This window comes from Notothenia coriiceps, unplaced genomic scaffold (assembly GCF_000735185.1).
Source record: "Notothenia coriiceps isolate Sejong01 unplaced genomic scaffold, NC01 NC01_scaffold00023216, whole genome shotgun sequence".
NCBI classification, from domain to species: domain Eukaryota; kingdom Metazoa; phylum Chordata; class Actinopteri; order Perciformes; family Nototheniidae; genus Notothenia; species Notothenia coriiceps.
The window spans coordinates 13,642-32,424 of record NW_011355917.1 but is presented as its reverse complement, the minus strand read 5'-3'; the positions used below and the strand labels follow the sequence as shown (position 1 = coordinate 32,424).

Here is an 18,783-nt window from a genome sequence, read left to right as displayed (position 1 = left end):
CGGCCTCTTATCCCATCGCCCCGGGGCAACGTTTTGGCTGAGATGTATGGCCTCTCCGCGGGTAAAAATATGCATGTTGATCCCCATTTGGCTCCCCGTCTAATGGAAGTGCAAATAGGTTTCGACTGCGAGGCCCTCCATTTATCATCAACGCTGACACGGACGGACGTACAGTGGGACTGAGGTGGGTAGCTCAGGGTGGGAGCTCCCGAGAATGAATGCGCGTTCACGCGTGTGTGTGTGTGTGTGTGTGTGTGTGTGTGTGTGTGTGTGTGTGTGTGTGTGTGTGTGTGTGTGTGTGTGTGTGTGTGTGTGTGTGTGTGTGTGTGTGTGTGTAGTATAATAGGCCAACGATTTTTGCTCAATTCTACTTTTTTCATTTTCTGTTTTCTCTGAAAACAAATGTGTTTTTAAACGATTACGCATACAAAAAAACAGTTCAATTAACATAAATGCATCATAAATCTATTAACATTTATCAATATGTTCATTTGTTTACACCTGCAACCAATCACACAAGTTTGAGGGAATACACATCAGCTATTGATTTGACTTTTTTTTTTTAGCAAAATTCAGTTATCTGCAAATCAAAATAACTGCTTCTCAAATGCATGTTTTCAGACTCTTTCCCCCCTTATTTTGCAGTGGAAGTAAACTTTGCTCGCTTTAAGCCTGCCACTAGCTGTACCCACCTTTTACATTTACCCCTACATGTCTGGTTAGCCTGTATCCTCTCCCCATATCAAATTCATCACAATAGCATTGCTCATCACTGGGAGCCAGTGCTGTTATTGTCATTCATAAGCCTCTCTCTGCTCCAGGCACTGGGCCCTCCTGGCAGCCCTGCTCAATGCTTCGATTATCAGACCGTCATTATGTAAATTGGAATGTACAGTGCAACTCTCTGATCCGACTAAATTAGGAAAAATGTTATTTGCTACACAGCCCTGAGGGGCAGGGGTCGACCAGACAGTCTGCTCTTGCTGTGTTACAGTGTAAACTGTCAGAGGGCGAGGGACGTGTTTAATTTGCACTGAGCTGTTATAATGAAGGATATTCGTTGTCCATGAGCCAGAGTGATATTTAAAGGTAATTCAATGTCTGATTTTTTTTTTATGGTAAATAATGTCACATTATGGTTATTTTTGTGAGAATGCATAAAAGACATAACCGTAAAACCTTAAGAAAACAATATAGAAATAACCTTTACATTTGTATAACTTTAGAGAAGCAGGAGTAGGCTACCTCTTATTTTGGACAGCTGATTTAGCTGTCTGGAAAAAAACATACACTTGTTAAGTGTTAGACTTTTATTTAGTTTTTGTATTATTTGTAATGAGTCCGTTTTGAATTGTTATTCTCAGGCCAGGTTGCATTGTGGGTTACACACTGAAACGTAGCCCTATACCAGATTTATTCAATAGGTCTATTTATATTGCTCTTCTTTCCAAACAATTAATTATTATTATCTTATTTTGATACAGGCACAATCACAACACGTGTGTCTTTCCTTTCACTTTACAAACACAATATTTTGATCCAGAGGGATTGACAATTTAAAGTCTAATAAAAAATGCAAACCAGTTCAACATGAAACATTAAAGCATTAATGAATAACGTTTTGTTTTTTAAATGCAACATGAGAAAAATGTGTGACTAAATAAAGAGATGAAGAAAGTGTTTACCTCTTGTGGAGACCGTTGTACTCTCCGTCAGTTCCCTCAGTAGAGTCCGAGCGGCGCTGTCAGGTTTCTCTTCCGCTGCCGTTTGTTTTGAATGCCCACTGCTGTCTGTCCTTTTGTCCGACAGTAAGAGAAGGAGTTTGGGCAAAGTAAAAATCATCCAGAGTCTGTTTCTTCACTTCAAGTCCGTCCGCTGGTGCTCCACCTGCTCATGTGAGAAGCTGCCATCTGCTGGTCCGCGAGAGCCCGGTGGAGGGACTTTAAGGAGAGCCTCGCGGGGGTCATGCTCGCTTTCTATTGGCTCTCAGGACTGTCAGTCAAGTCATTAAGGCAGCTGATCGTCCAGCGGCAGACTGTCGCACTGACTTCTGGAGTTATTTTTCAAATATGATCAATTTAAGTACATTATGTCCGCTAAATTCCACCGTGTCCGTCTACACCTTTTTTTTTTTAAATTATTGATAACATTTGAAGCTATTATCCTCTATCTCATTTGGCAAAACATGTTTAAATATTGATTTGTAATCGACATAAATAGGATGAACTTGATATATTTCTAAATCTGTATTTATCTATTAAATATTTATTGTAATAATTGCATGCATTTAAACGAGAATAAAGAAAACGTTCCTGTTTAGCAGTTTATCTGAAATATAAATTAAACTTTAAGATATTTCTTTTTTAATAAAAAACACTTTAATCTAATTTCATGAGTTTCAATGATTTTATTTTATTTTTTCAAATCTCCTATCCTCAAACGGACACTTGGATCATGAATCCAATTGCTTCTCCTTGGTTTTTGTGAGGAAAAGAAACCAGCCTTTATTTTGTTTGCTTTTCGGCTTTTTCCTGCATGCCACTGGAGGAGAGAGACTTTAGAGAGATGGCTAATAGATGCCAGGGTGCTGCCTTTAGACTCTCCCGGCCTGGAAGGATTTGGGATGGGATAGGGAAGACAAGACGCCATCTCAGCCTCCAAAAACCCCTGTCTTAAAATGACTGCGGGTAAGAGGATTAGGGCAATAATGCCCTTCTCTTTTTGAAGGGTTTTTAGAGAAGATTTCTTCCCCCGGAGCAAAACCGTTTAGGTAGGGAATTAAGGGCAGCGCAAAGTAGCCTTTTAATGTAAAGCTTGCATATTTTGTTGGGAGATTCTTTGGGAAAGTGCTTGGCCTATAACGCAGTTTTATCTCTGACCATGTTTCTCACTCTGAACACGTTTGAACAGTAGACAATTTCATCGAACAGAGCATATTTATTTCAATGCGTTTTGAGGCACATTAAAACACAATTCAGCACCCAAATACACTGTTTACAGTCAGTGTTTTGGGACATTTATCATAACGTTTAAAGTTATGAGAGAAAGAGATGAGGCACTCGAGGTGAAGTGGGTCTTTATTCTTAAAATAAGTATGTTTTTTTTTTTACATCTAAAAAGTATCGTTGGACTATTTTGAAGTATAGCTAAAAACTGTCATATATATTAGCTTACAATAACATAATTGATTTGAATGTTGAACTAAAAAACGACAGAACTAAATGAATAGGCTATAGGCTACACAAATTATTCACTTTTGCGGTACACTAAATTGTTACACGATTATTATAATAGCCTTTTTTAACGTGAGAACAATATATATTCAATGCGTTTATTTGCTTAAACATTGATTAAGACTATTTGAGTCAAATGTAATTTGATTGTTATCATTATTATTGCTTTTTTTATTATTATTATTATTGTTATTATTATTAACTGTGTAATTGATGTCTTCGAAATGTCATCGCCGTGGTGCGTCTTTGCTTCTAAATCTGTTTTGTTTTTTTAAACCACCCAAAACTTTTTGTGCCTCAAAGTCTTTCCCCTTTTGCCTGGAAAAACTCGTGTGCCTCTGTGGTTTCTGTCGCCTTGGTAGGCTCCTATCACTCGGTTTCTCTCCGAGGTCTGAGAAAGAAAGAGGATTAACTTGTGAACCAATGGAAATAAGAACTTAAACGGGAGGTAAATCTGGCCACTGTCTCTTTGTGAGGACCGTCTCTAAAGCAATTAAAGCGAGAAAGAGTTTCTTCTCAGCGCCTCTCCACCTAAAGCTCCTTAGAGAGACTAGAGCTGTCCAGCGCATCTGAAGGGCTTAAACGCCAAAAAAACAGCTCCCCTTACCCCTGTACCCATGCACTGCTGAATACAAGGTGGGTAAACAATGACCTCTAGTTAACGAATAACCAAAAATAAAAATATAATTCTTTTTTTAATATAGCAAAGGAATTGTGGTTGATTTGGAATGTTCCCATAACCTCTTGTAGATAAAACATCTGGTCTAATATAGATTTCTGTTGTTTCCTCATTGATTTCCTGCCAGGTTTAACCCTTTTTGAAAGCAGTTTTATTCCTTTTATCAAACGCATATCTAGAGTCTACTTTCTCCTCTTGTCTCAGCCTGTATTTGATAGAGGTATTTGACCAAAACCATCTCTAATGCCGGTGAATTCTGCTCTCTAATAGCTAATTAATACTCTTAATGATGTTTCTGCAACTTCATGAATACATTAGGGCTGCAATCCAGCAAGCCTCAGCCTCCCCGGCACCATTCAAGGGTATTTCAGCATCTGTTCATCCCAGGGCAATTAATCATTTTGATGTGTAGTTTAAAATCGACTTCTTGCGGGAGACCTTTTTTTTTTTGACAAGAATAACAAAGCAATTTGCCAGGAGCCACCTCTTAGACAGTTATTAGCAGCACTTCCATAGCAGGACCTGCCTTTCTATTTATTTGAAAAAATGTGTTGGATAAATGCATTTAAAAAGACAGCGACAGTTTTTGCGGTTTATTTTCAGCACCACGCCTCTGAATCCTCCTGAAATCCCTTTTATTGGTGACAAGATCTCAGGATCTGCTCTGCAAATCCCTCCTCTAAAAGTTTCAACCTGTCAGTTTCCTCTAAAAGCTGAATAATTCCCCTTTTTTTTCTCTCTCCATCCATCCCCTTCTCTCTTTCTTCTTGCCCTCTTTTCTCCCTTGTCTCAGCTCTTCTGTCTCATTTCTTTTCCTTGCCTTCTCTCCTCTCTCTCTGTCGCTCTCTGGCCCGGATCCCTCTGCACAAGGGGCCCCATTGTGTAGTCCTAATCCAGAGGCAACACAGCTTTAGGGACATGCAGGGATAAAAGGCCCATTAAGCCCACAACTTTATGGGGGCAAATCTCTCCCTAATCCTTCGCTTTATCTAAACAAAAGCCCCTCTGCCTTAATCCACCTATGTGTTGAAAAAGAAGAGAAGAAAAAACTGGAGAGAGTGTCAGAGAATGAGGGAGAAAAGGAGAGGAGAGAACAAGAGGGAGAACGAAATCTCACACACTGTAGGATTGAACGAGGAGAGATCATAGAGGGAGGGTCTAAAGTTTCCTGGAAGACCTAAGTAATAGTGACAAGCTTTCACCTGCATGGAGGAACTCTCACATGTGTTAACTACAACTGCTGCTGCACGACTGGAGTGCATCGTGATCCCCTGAAGGACACAATTCATATTTTGACCATAAACCCACAAACACATCACAAAAGCATGGACACCGTTGAGGAAATTATGAAAAGCGTGGTATTAAAGTTGACCAATAGGGCTCTGGTGTTCAAAATTTATTTAGATTATGAGGTTTATTCTCAAAAGAGCTTTACCCGTTCAGCAGGAAGTTGTTGGATGAAGGTGACAGCAAGGTCACATAAGGATAGAGTACAGCTATGCAAGAAATTAAACTTGACATGATTATAAATATATAATTTAACAGACATATAGATTCAAATCTGGCAAACATGTTTCCAACTTGATTGCAATTGAAAAGATAGGTTTGTACTTCTATGAGCATTAGAAATCTTAAATAATTGTTGACGAGTCTTTTTTTTGTTGAAACCCTGTGAAACAACTTGGGAATATTTGCAGTTTTTTCAAATGTGTGGTTGGATTTTTAGTAGTGAGACAGCCTGTTGTTGATATTGATAACTTATTTTTGTGATTAGTTTTCTTCATTATGGATATCAAGCTGAAAACTGCATATCTATGAAACTGAGCTCACAGATGTTCATTTAGGTTCGGACTTGTTTTGTCCATTCACCATTGATTGTTCTTAAATATGAGTTGTTTTCCATATTCCACACTAAGTTATCAGCTACTAATATCATTTGAATAAGGTCCAAACAATGTCGGTAAGACAAAGAGTCAAGACATTTTTTTTTCTTGGCATTTCAGCTCGTGAGGCTTTTACTGTGTCTCCTGGGACTGATGGGATATGATCTTTTTTAATACAAAAAACAATGTGTTAAATCTTACTTACCAGTAAAATATTGTATACATGTTTTTTTTTAACAGTAGAACAAGTCCAGCACCAAAGAAAGTTTGATGTGTGTGTCGCAGTCAAAGGATTCTCCAACTGAATATTCCAGATACAGTTTAACTCGGGTGTGGCCTCTTTCACCCTCTGGTAATATTGACACAAGGTGTGGCCTCCTTTGCCCCGATTCCAATTAAAGAAATGGGTTCACGAGGCCAAATCTTAACAGTGATGACAAAGCTAAAGCTCCTCTGTGGAGCCAGAATCCCTTCTCTTCCTCTAAAACATCTGTCTTTACCACAGACAATCCCACAGTATCTGCTCCAGCACACAGACTATCAGAGCCTAATCTGGAGTGGGGTTTAGCAGACTGAGAGCTCAAGTCTGATGGTTTAAGTCGGAGCTCAGAGGGATAGGTGGAGATACCGGCTGATACCTGCTGCATTAGGGGTAAATACTCACACTAAAACTTAGCTGAATGTGATGAGTGAGTCGAATATCTTGAGTTTGATTTTGGTGATGATTTTCCTTCTTAAATACCCGTTTGAACTGTGGTTTATTGGCTCCTTTCAGAATAAAATGCGCACCAATCTGTAAAAACTTCAAAAGCATCACACTTCTTTTACTTTCAGCATGGCGCTCATCCTGTTTCCTTCATTAACACTCTCAATTACCGTCTCCTCTCCGGCTCCGCTCCCTCCTAATAGAGCTAACACAAAGTTAATGAAGCGAATAGTTGGGACAATTTAGTCATTAGAGACAATTAAGTCAATCCATTGCAATCCAACTCAGACCAGGAGAAAAGGAGAGTAGTCTGGGAGAAATCCAACAACCAGCCACCCAAACCAAGCACAGATTCCTCTGCCGAGTCAGCCAGTGTCGAGAGAGCTTTCCACCGGATTGAAGGAATGTTCCCTCTGGTGGTATCACTCGTAATACTTGAACCATTATAGGGCTGATCAGCAGTTGGCTGAAGGCTGTTTCCTCCATGCAGGGATTACACCTGGCCTCAGGAGGGGGAACATGTTTCCCAAAGAGGCAGGCAGACACAAGGCAGCCTGGATGCATTCCACCACAATAAAGTATAAATCCGCCTCTTCACAGCGTATTACAGGAATGAACATAAAGGATTGTGTCATTGTTGCCCTATAATCTGGCTTTAAACTCCTTGTTTTACAAATGGTCCTCTTTAAAAAGCTTCTTTCTTTTTGTGTGGGTCTTTTTTCCTCTCTCTCTTCATCCTGTATTAACCTGCAGTTTCCTCATCAGCAGTGTTTATATTATTTTTCCCATGCATTGCAGATTTTAGGTTATAACTATCTATATTTGTAGAGTTCCTGTATGAAATGTTAAATGACACACAAGGGGAGTGGATCAACTTTCCTTTGAAAGATCATGTGAATAAGCATATTTCTTATTTGCTTGTCGCCCAAATGGACCATATACAGTACTGTACGTATTATAATATTCCAAATGCCTTTCCATGTGTCCTTGCCCTCAAAAATTGAGGGTAATATCCTATCCTGATTTGGAAGTTGAGATGGAGGCACTTTTTTCTGTTCGCTGAACAAGCAGCATGCATGAAATAACTCCTGATAGAAATGACTGTCATCTTCTCTTCTGTCTCCACCTCTTCTCTCTTTATGAACCTAAACATTTGAAAGCTAAGACAATCAAACAATTTACCCCAATAATCATTTAAAACTGTGTACAAAACAATTCAACATGCGGTTTTACTATCAAGAGAATTCTTTGTTATATTATTTTCAATTATTTATGCTTTATGTATGAGTTTAATACTATTCATAAGGGCAACTTTGGGGTTGCCAAGTGATACAAAAGTGTAAATGTTTTCCATTTACCCTTTTGCTTGTTAGTAATGCAGTTGTGAGTCTTTATAATGCAATCCTGTGCAACCCTTGAACTACAAAAGTGAATTGGAAAATTACATTTTACTTTAATAAATGTATAACTTGTGAGAGATGAGGATGATTACCAGCTGAATTAATTAATTAATGGTTTTGTAATGATATACACAGACATTGTAAATTATCCATTGGTTTGTTTCATACTAGAGGTGTGGCTCTCTGTCAGTCAGGTTGGTTCCCATGACGATGCACGCCAAAGACTCTGATGTACTGAACAAACCCCCAACATTTCCCAAGGCGCCATCATCATTTTTTATCAATATCCCATTAGCTTTGGTTGCCTGCTAAAATAAAAGGTACCTGCTCAAGATGTTAGCATTTTGTAGCATTTGTGAATGTGCTGATGCTTGCGTTTGATTCAAAGCATTGGCATAGAGTGGTTATCTAACAGTTGGTAGAGAGGTAACATGAGAAAGAGACTTGTAGCCAGCAGTAATGTGATGTGTGTTTTAGAACACTATGCTATCTTCTTTTAGACAGCCAGCCCTAATGATTCTCCATGAAACAGGTCTCTCTGCTCGCTTTGGCTATTAGGCAGTGATCGAGTTACTTTGAGAGGCATTTAAACAAAAGAAGCTCTTCATCAGTTTCTTATTACGATGTGTTAGCTGCGGTGCTGATTGAGACTTCTGATAGATCAGAGCAACAAGCAACTGTGACAGACTGAAATGATTCATGGAATATCAATAATCTGGCTCTAAAGCCAAGCCTCTTTCCCTTGAATAGAAATAGAGAAATAAAGTTTGAGGACTTTGCTCTTTAGACTGAACATAATAATGGTACAAACTTGATTTTAGTCAAAAAGTAATCAACAGTTACATATCAATGATGAAACACTCAACATGGGCATGATTTGTTCTTCCCTTTGACACACACACACACACACACACACACACACACACACACACACACACACACACACACACACACACACACACACACTGATTGGGGTGAGGCCAGGCAGCAGGTCTGGTTCCAGCCCACTGTCCTCTCTTCATTCCATCTCTCTCCCTTGATTTTTTCCCCATGCTGCTTGTTTGAGTCTCAAAGACCCTCCTCTTCCTCCTCCTCCTCCTCTCTCTATCACCCCTGAAAGGAGCCTTGCTGGGCCCAACTGTCTGTGTAACGAGCTGGGCAGGGCGGTCACAGTGGGGTATGCGATTGTGTGTGTGTCAGTGTGTTTACATCTGTGTATATGTGTTTGTAGTGATCACTTAGTGGGGTTTTTTGTCTCCACATGAAATTGTACTTTAGGCCGTATTTGCTTTCACTCCTTTTTCTCACCTCTCACACACAAACACACATGTTGTTGTCACCTCTCAGTGATCCTCCAGCACTCTTCCACAGCAGGGAGGAGGCGGAGCAGCTGGCTAATGGACATGTTTGTTTACCTATTTGTTCTTGACATGATCAATTGATCAGCAGGCTAATTCACTGCCACCATGGGCTCATTACATTTCCATTTAAATTGCAAATGGATTTCTTCAAGGCTTCATCTTCCTTTCTGCATTGTTACTGTGCGAGTGTGTGTGTATGTACAGTATAGGTGATTGTCTTTGGACACATCCGAAGCTTTAACACTGCATAACGCAACAAAACGTCCTCGACCACATAAGTGTGTTTGTGAGAATGAGACAATAGGGAAAACCTTTTTCATTTTACATACAGTTGTACATCAGGGTTAATTACCTTCGTCATGAAGTAGGCATCAGTCATTCCATGTCTGTCATCAACTCACAAACACACACACTTGCACACACACTCCCCTAGGAGATGTGTGAGCTAACTCCTGGGAAGTAAAAGCCTGTGATTATGTGTTGCTGGGAAGATTACAGTAAACGATTACTGATGTAAAATGTAAACAGTGGGGAATGAACAGCTAAATTGAGTAGCAGCAGGAGATCGACATTATCGCAGATGAGCTTCTGGTAAAGCCTTTTGGGCTGCGGAGCTGCGTTTTTACCACATTTAAGCAGAAAGTCTGGATGTTTGAACACTTTTAAATTAAAAGTGAAATATTTACTTATTTTAATTGGGGAATTTCCTTTTCTTTTTAGTATTTGAAATGAATAGATTGAGATTTGAGATCTTATAGTAGTTTTAATCTTCTCATACATACTGTACATGATAAGCTCAAACAGCAGCTCTCCACCCTTGTTGTCTCCCTCTCCTTTGTCGAAACAAATACATGTTGATTCGCAGTTAATTGTCCCTTACAGTCAAGTGGGCTGCACATTTGGATATTTATTCAACTGGCATCATACCTAACTTTAGGGGATCTTAACATATGGGGTATTGAATTAATCTGCAGATGCTCTGGTTCGAAAAAGTATTTTCAATGTTTTTTATCCACTTCAAAAGCCGAATTGTGACTTGATTTTAGCCGATTGCAAAACAAAAATGTGCTTGTTAAGCAGTGATTGATCATACACAGCCAGTTAAGAGGAGAGAGGAATCAGCAGTCAGTTTAGGTGTTATGCAGTCGGTTAAATTATATATTTTTTAACTCCGACTCAAACAACTCAGGACCTCGATTACAGAAAAGATGTGAGGCTAATGGGTCAATCTTTACAATATCAGCTGCAAATAGACAGACAAAAACATGCACACACGCGGTGAAGATGATACATGGATTACAATGAATGTGGAACTAGTACTATAAGTATGAGAAGTAAGCCAAGCACTACTGAAATTGTTAACTTTCATTATTCTTAAACACCTATTTGTTCTGAGCCCAGATATATATAAGATTGCAAATTGACACATAGACAAACGGACAGATGGAAGGATACATGAATGGCAGGGTCTTTACTACGGTATCTCAGGGGATTCATTTGTTTCATTGGCTTGTTTGGCCATAATGGGCTTTATATGATGACTCCTCACCCCTGTCAGATTCCACAATGATCCACACACACACACACGCACGCACGCACGCACGCACGCACGCACGCACGCACGCACACACACACACACACACACACACACACACACACACACACACACACACACACACACACACACACACACACACACACACACACACACACAGAGCTCCGATCAATGGTCATAAATTTGATCCCTGACAAGTCTGACACTTGCACCCACGAGGCCTTTGGTCACTCTGTTTCTCTTGACCACTCCTTATGCAACACACACACACACACACACACACACACACACACACACACACACACACACACACACACACACACACACACACACACACACACACTCACACTCACAAGCACTTTTTCCTTTCTCTCACTTCCTTCCTTCCCCTGACACACTTGTCAAGGACCTCGTTGACCCCTGACCCCGCCCCACTTGGCACCGTTATTGATTTTTTTTCCTCCGACCCTCTCAATCTGGGATGAAGAAGGGGGAGAACGGGAGAATTAGTCACCATAGTCAGGTATAACGGAGGGGACGCTGAGGATGAAGCGATCAATGCGCGCTGATGGCTGAGCTTGCAGCAGCAGAAACAACAGTCAGCCATGAAGAAAATCAAAGGGCTTGGGGCGAGCTGTGGGAGAAACACTGATGGGGGGAGATGTGGGGAAACTGGAGGGAGGCGTTTGTTGTCTTTTAACAGAGTATTATTAGAGTATTATTATTATTACTCACCAACGACGTATTACTGAAGTTTGAACACAGCATACAAAATGCTTTTTACCTTTATAAAGACATAGCTACAGCTTCTGTCAAACATAAACTACTGTATGAGTCGGGTGAGAAGAACAGGCCAAAGCTGCGAATGATTCATTTGATATTCTACAAAGTTTAACTTTTCTAAACTACTGGTGTGTTTTATAAAGAATATATTGTTTCCTTCCTTTTCGTAATTTCCTTCCTTGTTTGTCTTCCTCTATTACTTTTTGCCTCTTGAATCAATCATGGTCATTGCATTAGAAGAAGAAGCTTAACTGAGACAGCATTGACATTTAGGGTGTGTTAAAAAGCCAACATCAGTTTACATCTTCATTTTAAATGTGATAACCAGTAATCATACTCTAGTGCGTACCAAAACAACCAGTCCGAGATCACATGCTAGAGATGGTCTCGGTCAGTTTCCAAGCAAACCCTAGTGCGGTCTTATTGCAGTAAGAATGTAATCCGACTCTATTGCAGCAAGTGAACCAAAGCAGGGATTATGGGCTGCCTGCGTGGGCTTTTGTTATGTTGGATACAGGTAAACAAATGGGAGAGGACTGACTTTGACTCATGCAGAAGTCAAATTGTTTGCTTTCTATCTGGGCATCTGTTTGGTTGGTACACCAAAGTAGTGTTCTGCTCCATGTTGCTCGGCATGTGTTTTCCGGTTGAATCAGGAATATATTGCACTTGTTGATTCTGTGGTTTATATTTAAAACAACTACATCCTCACTTAACTTTACTCAAGTGTCAGATAGATATGCATAGAGACTTTTCACACACGCCAAGATTAAAGACAGTAGCTCACCTGTTTCTCTCAGGATCTACTCGATTCCACACTTTTTACTGAAACACAATCGCAATAGCTTTTCCCAGTATATTCTCAATTGTTTTACACCTTTTAAACTTTACTCAGATTTCACATTTTAGAAAAGCACAAACCGACCAGTCAAACTCATATTAACTCTCAAGATTTAAAGGTATACAAACATAGTATAATAAAATAGAAGAATTAAAAAGCACAGTGCAAGAAATCTGTAAACACTTTAATATAATATGATATAAATCTGTGACTGAAACTGTGTTTAAAGAAGTTGTGAAAGTTTGTAATTTTAAACTTTTTTGATCGACTATGACCTCCGGCAGCTTTTGCATAAATATCCTCCGATGTGACTAAATCCTATTAGCATCACACTCTTATTTCCTAAATAAAAATTTAAAGCCAATCCACAGCAAACAAGCACTTCATCCCATGTCTACCCGTCTTTATTTTTCTCTGTTTTGTTCACGTTCAAAAATGGTACTATGCAGAGTATTTTAAGCAAATAAGTCAGATTCCAAGCAAGATGACGCATTACCTCCCTTTATCTTTGCTTGTTTTTGAAAGACACACACAGGAATATTACATTGATGTTGGTTTGATACCTCTTTTTTAGTGGTAAGCAAAAGCATTTTATGCAACCGTGGGGTCTTTTAAACGCAGCTTGCAATAATCCATTCTCGCTCCTCCACTCAACCACCACCTCCTCCTCATGGATCAGGTTAGAGATTTCCCAGCAGTGTTCGGAGGTGACACACTTAGACATAATCTTTTTTTTTTTCCTTATTTAATTTCCCACCATCCTCTCAGCTGATTCTCCCCCTGTTACTTTAGACGCAGCTGAGAGACTGATTTGGCTTCCATAATCTCTTCTTGCTTTCCCCCCTCCTCTACTTGAAGAAACCTCAAAATATCATAAGGAGATTATTTCATTCGTAATTGATTGAGTGGCTCCTCACCACAGACCAAGATACTTCAAAGTGTCTGAATTAAGACTTGGGGTGGGTTGAGGCAGGCGAAGTTGCTCCATGAGGCTACTGCCGGGGTCGAGCAGCTGAGCCTCTTTGGCTGGCAAATAAGAGTTGAGTCTGATCCTGTGATGGAAGCTAATTGGCTAAAGCAAAGACGTATCGGTCAGGGGAACATTTAGATGAGGCTCCTCAGCTGCTGCAGACTGGTTTGCAGCCACAACTTGGTGCACTAAGGCAGATACTTATGAAGAAGAAGTTTGTAAACTTCCGACACCTTTAGCCTTTTTTCCAAGTCTAGTTTGGATGCAGTTTTCAGTCACATAGAAAATCCAATTTAGATCTCATTCATATCAGTTATAGATGAAGCTGGAGCCAGGAGACGCCATAGTTTAGCTTAAACTCAAATCAGGGGAAACAGTTAGCCTTTTTTAAGGTAACAATCCACTTACAGCCACTCATTACGAAGCTCACTAAGATAAATCTTTTATTTCTGTAATAAAAATGACTAGTTGTGATTGTACTTAAGATTATGTGCACTTTTGGACTTTCTGGATTCTCCTATTTCCCCCTTTTTTGTAAACATATGCTATGTTACATTTTGTTTTACCTTTTTACAAAGAGCGGATCTAGCTTTTCCAGTCTTTATTTGCTAAGGAATGAAAAAACGTCTCCTGGCTGTCTTACAAATCCGTCAAAAAGCAGATGGATCCAGATTTTGTGTATGTTATTAACCAGAGGAATGCTCGATCCTTCAGATTTCTAGCCTCCTGAACACTCAGCATTTGAACTGCTCATACCTTCCGGCAGCCTTCAAGTGCTTTCCTTGGCTGTGGATAGGCCGTTGACCCCCCGTTGTCTGCGGAGACAATCCAAGTATCAGGTTAAGCATTATCCTACCGCTCCCTATCAGGGGGACGCACAGATCCCTACTATCACTCATGAGTCTGGAGCAAAGTCTTTGGGGCCTGAAAGAGAGAGGATGAGAAGGACAGCTTCTCCAGGTTCCATTTCATATATTTCCACCCCAAATTACCTATCTCCGTCTAATGTTCCCTCTAACTCTCCTCTCTTTTCCCCCTTTCTGTTCTACTCATCCTTTTGTCCCTCCATCACCCCATTCCTCACTATCAGTCCTGACCCAATACTGATCTTAATCCTCTTACCTCACGGCTCCATTACCCACTTCAGCCATTTTTGCATATACACCAAAGAAAGAGGGGCTCCTCTCCCCTTTCTAAAACCCCCAAAGCTCAGTCCTCCTATTCCCCCCAAATATAGATCCCCCAAACCTCTGCCATATATACCATCTCTTATTGTATATTTCATTTTCAATCAAATGCGGATGTTTCTAAATCTGAGGGGGCACATTTTATTCGGGGCAATGAGACTTTAGATGGAGGGGGTAAATTATTCATGCTACTTTTCTTCTTCCTCACCCTCATCCAAATTGAAAATGGCGTTAATCAGTTCCCAGGCGGGTGTGGCCGAGCTGTGGGATTATCTCCTGTTTTGTGTTGTTTTTAATCCCTAAATGCCACTTCTGGTCCCATTGCTGCTGATAGAGAAATGCAAATGTATCCCCACACTGCTCATTTGCTATATAGTAATTTACCACGTCATTGTTGGTAACATAAGGGAACAAGAAGTCATCCTTCAGGCAGTTTCTTTATTTATCTGACACATGCTTTTTCAGGCTCCCTAATTCATCATGTCAGCTATCTCCCATTCAACATGGCTGTTTAAGATCTTGTCACTTTCTCCCCTTTATTTCCTTTCTAATTTACGGTCTCTCTCTCTCTCTCAAGGGAGAGATTAACCCCTAATCCCCTCATGTCCCATGGTTAATTGATATGATTTAACTATTACAAGGCCCTGGGTGGTTCCACGCTACCAGAGTGCACTCCCTCCGCTGAGAACCACGTTGAACCCCCTTCTACCCTCCTTTCCGCTTTTTTCTTTGCTGCCTTAACTCCATCTATCTCTTTCATCTTCCATCTTGTTGTACCTCCCCTTTCTCTCCACCATCTCCCCTCTTCTGTTCTCCCCTTCCAAAAGTTCATTTAAAAGGCTTTATAAAGCCCTAAATGCCTTGACATTATATGTATTGTAATATGTATATAATGAGAATAACAGTTTGTAAAATAAAAGGGGCCCAAAAATGGTTTCCCCTGCTATCCTTTTAAAATGGTTTTGTTCACCTGTGTGAATACAAAAAATTATAAAACCACTAAATGTACGAATCACTAAAACACAAAGAAATTCTGGCCAATATTAGACCTCACTTTAAACTTATTATTCAGTGTGAGAAATATTTATGTGTGAAAATCTAATAATTTATTTCTTAAATTGTTTTGTTTTTTCTTTGTTTCTATTGCTTTACCAAAAACCGCAGTCTCTTCTTTCAAAGAAAAAACTACATTTAAATATTTGCCACATGCTAACAAGAACCTCTCATGGCTCAAGGTCATGAAGGTAAAACTGCTGTGTGTGTCTCATAGAGGATTTGAACTAAACCACAGAGGAAAATACCAGGATTTCCAGGCATTTCCCACAGCAAATCCAGCGATTAGTCTGCATCTTTGCTGCTCATAATCTCTAAATCTTGTTTGTGCTGCAGCAACATGATGCAAATCCCATAGGAAGAGACTCTAATAGGTTTTAGATGTGTTTTTTGCCTGTTCTGTGTATATAAACTTAGCTCATTAGATTTCTTGCTAAAAGTAATAATTAATATAACTCTTATCGCTTTACAGGAAATAGTTCTATTAGCTTAGCATAATGGCTAAAACAGAGGGGAACTGCTAGCCTTCCTTAGTCAAAACTAACCCATAACAGCCTCTGTTTAAATTAAATAATAAGCAGCTGCTGGCTCTAGATTTAAACATGAGAGTTTTTGTCAATCTTTTTATCTAAAAAGCAGATGTCAATCTTTTGCTTCAACGCTGCCTGTTTATGGTAAAACATTGTGGCTGTTTAAACAACACACTCTCACTCCATAATCGTCCAGGAGCGACGTTTGGTCAGGGTCCCGTGGCGTGCATTTGTGACGCTCCTAGGCTCCTTCAGCTTCATAAAGGGACGCAAATAGCTTTCAACTGATTGCAATGTATTCCCATCTGCTGCGGGATTTGACACTCATGGAAGCACGGCATTCGTTTGTGTCGGCTGCCCTTAAAGGTAATGTGAGCGTCCATTCCCATTGGATAACGGAGAATTGTACACCCGGAAGTAAGTATTCCCCTTACTGTCGATTGATTTTTCAGTGATATCTGCACTAAAAAACGACAAAAAAATGGACAAAAAAACACCAGATTATCCTTGTTAATTACACAACATTGATTGTTTTAAATTGTGTGCAATGCTTTTGTATTTTTCCCCTTTGATTCGATTCGGAGAAACAAATATTTTTTCGGAGTAAAGGATGGCAGAAGACACGACACTACCCAGAATCCCCAGCTATCGTTTAGGACTACACCATCTGCTCTGTTTGACAAACCCGTGATTAGTTTTTCACCATTCATTCCAATCGCTGGCGCCTGTGATCTTCAAATTTCTTCCTGGAGAAAAAAAAAACATGGCCGAACTTCGTTTTATTCTCGGTGGAAAATGCCTATTTTAAAGTTAGTTTGGCCATTAAAATGCGTTTTGATGTCATTTGATGCAAGAAATATGAGTTGTTATTTCAGATTATGTGTGCAGTGGATTTACATGATCTTACTAGTTATTACGAAGATTACTTCAGGAAATTGCGTCCATAGAACGTTTTCATTGTTACCAAGGTGGTTGCTAGGGACGCTGCTATCGATATTATTTCTGTTATGTTGTGTAACTGTTTAATGGTGTTATCTTTATTGCTACCCCCTTCCCCGTCAATGTATTGGTCCACTGCGCAAACGTATTAGTTTAACAAAATCCGCATCTAAAGATACGTTATTTTCCCCTGTGCAATTCCAGTCTCACATCTCACATCACATCGTCATTAACAAATTGACCGAAAACATTTAAAAAATACTTTATTCCGAGTGTGCTTGCTTTTCTCTTTGAAAGTCATCACATAACGGCATTGTCATACACGGTTCGGCTGCATTAAATATTACATATCTGCCGTAGTTCTCTATTTATAGAGCCCTGATGAGAAGACTTCTAGACAAACATGAGGAACTGCCGCCAACACTGAAAACGTGACGTGGATCATAAATATATCAGCAATTAAACAACATCTTACATTTCTTTTCACACAACACGTCTCCTTGCAGGATCAACACTAATTCGGCTGACTTTTATATTTGATCCAATTGGTAGATTGGCTGTATTTACACCATAAAGGTGCACAGCTGATAGAAAGGGACACCTGGTGGTTAAAGCATGTTATTGAATTTCATTATTTTTATTATTAGATATTAATAGGATCCCTATAAAGTATATTCATTACTCGTTATTCTCTACTAATAGTTCATTAAAGACTGTATATAATGACTATTTTGCACATCCCTTTCAAGATTTCAAGATTTTCTAAGGTTTATTGATCATATTCACAAACGGTGTAGTTATGCAGTGAATGAAAAACTTGGGTCGCAGGTTCCTCAATAGTGCATTACAAGACATTTATCAATATTTGTGCATACCTCCAGCAATGTTAAACTATGTTGAAGCACCTTATTTTTAACTGATATTATACATATGTATTATACTCTTATAGGATGTATATAGATATTTCATCTCCGGCCTTGTCGAGGTATTGAACAATCAATAAATAAAGAACACAGCAAATTATTAAATATAAAAACACAGAATTTGTGTGATTATACTAAAATGATTTACAAATAAAACACCACTGCATATTTACAACTGTTACACATGACTTGATGTAACGCAAATGTTTCCAACTTGGGTATCAATAAAGTATATTTTATCTTAAGATGATCGATGGGCTACTGCCATATTTGCAAAATTTGCCTCTAAACTTGACAAGTGCATTGTTTAGGCTTATCAATTAATGTAATGTTATCAATTAACAACAGGAGGGGTCACACACACATAAGACGCAGCTGTTAAATAAAGGCTCTTCTGACCCTTAGCTGGCATGTGGGTATATATATTAATGCTGCCCATTATGGGCACAAGCAATTTTCACCCATTTAGTTTAATTATATGTTTTACAGTTTCGATGTTTCCTATTCCCCTAAACCCTCCAGGGATGGTAACACAGTTTAATACTGGCAACTGCTTATTATGGGAAAATACGAAAACGTCTTTTAAAAACTACAAGCTCCCCAGTAGAGACGTGCCATAGATAGAGATACATGTTGCGGAAAAAACCAGATCAGCCAGGGCATGTGTAAAAACTAGTAGACGATAGCTGAGGGATGACATTGGGAAAAGGGATTTCTGACATCCTTAAAAATCCAGATTT

General features: G+C 39.4%; 1 protein-coding gene across 2 annotated transcripts in view; it reads right to left on the bottom strand.

Moving 5' to 3' along the window:
- Positions 1-1,898, bottom strand: part of LOC104954311 (diencephalon/mesencephalon homeobox protein 1-A-like) — a 7,733-nt gene extending 5,835 nt beyond the window's left edge. The window contains exon 1 of one of the 2 annotated variants that reach the window (XM_010781402.1): positions 1,686-1,898. In XM_010781402.1, coding sequence (XP_010779704.1) covers positions 1,686-1,842 — 157 coding nt within the window. In that variant the 5' untranslated portion in view covers positions 1,843-1,898. The remainder of the gene's footprint in view (positions 1-1,685) is intronic. The other variant, XM_010781403.1, reaches the window with a different exon arrangement.
- Positions 1,899-18,783: the final 16,885 nt, after the last annotated feature.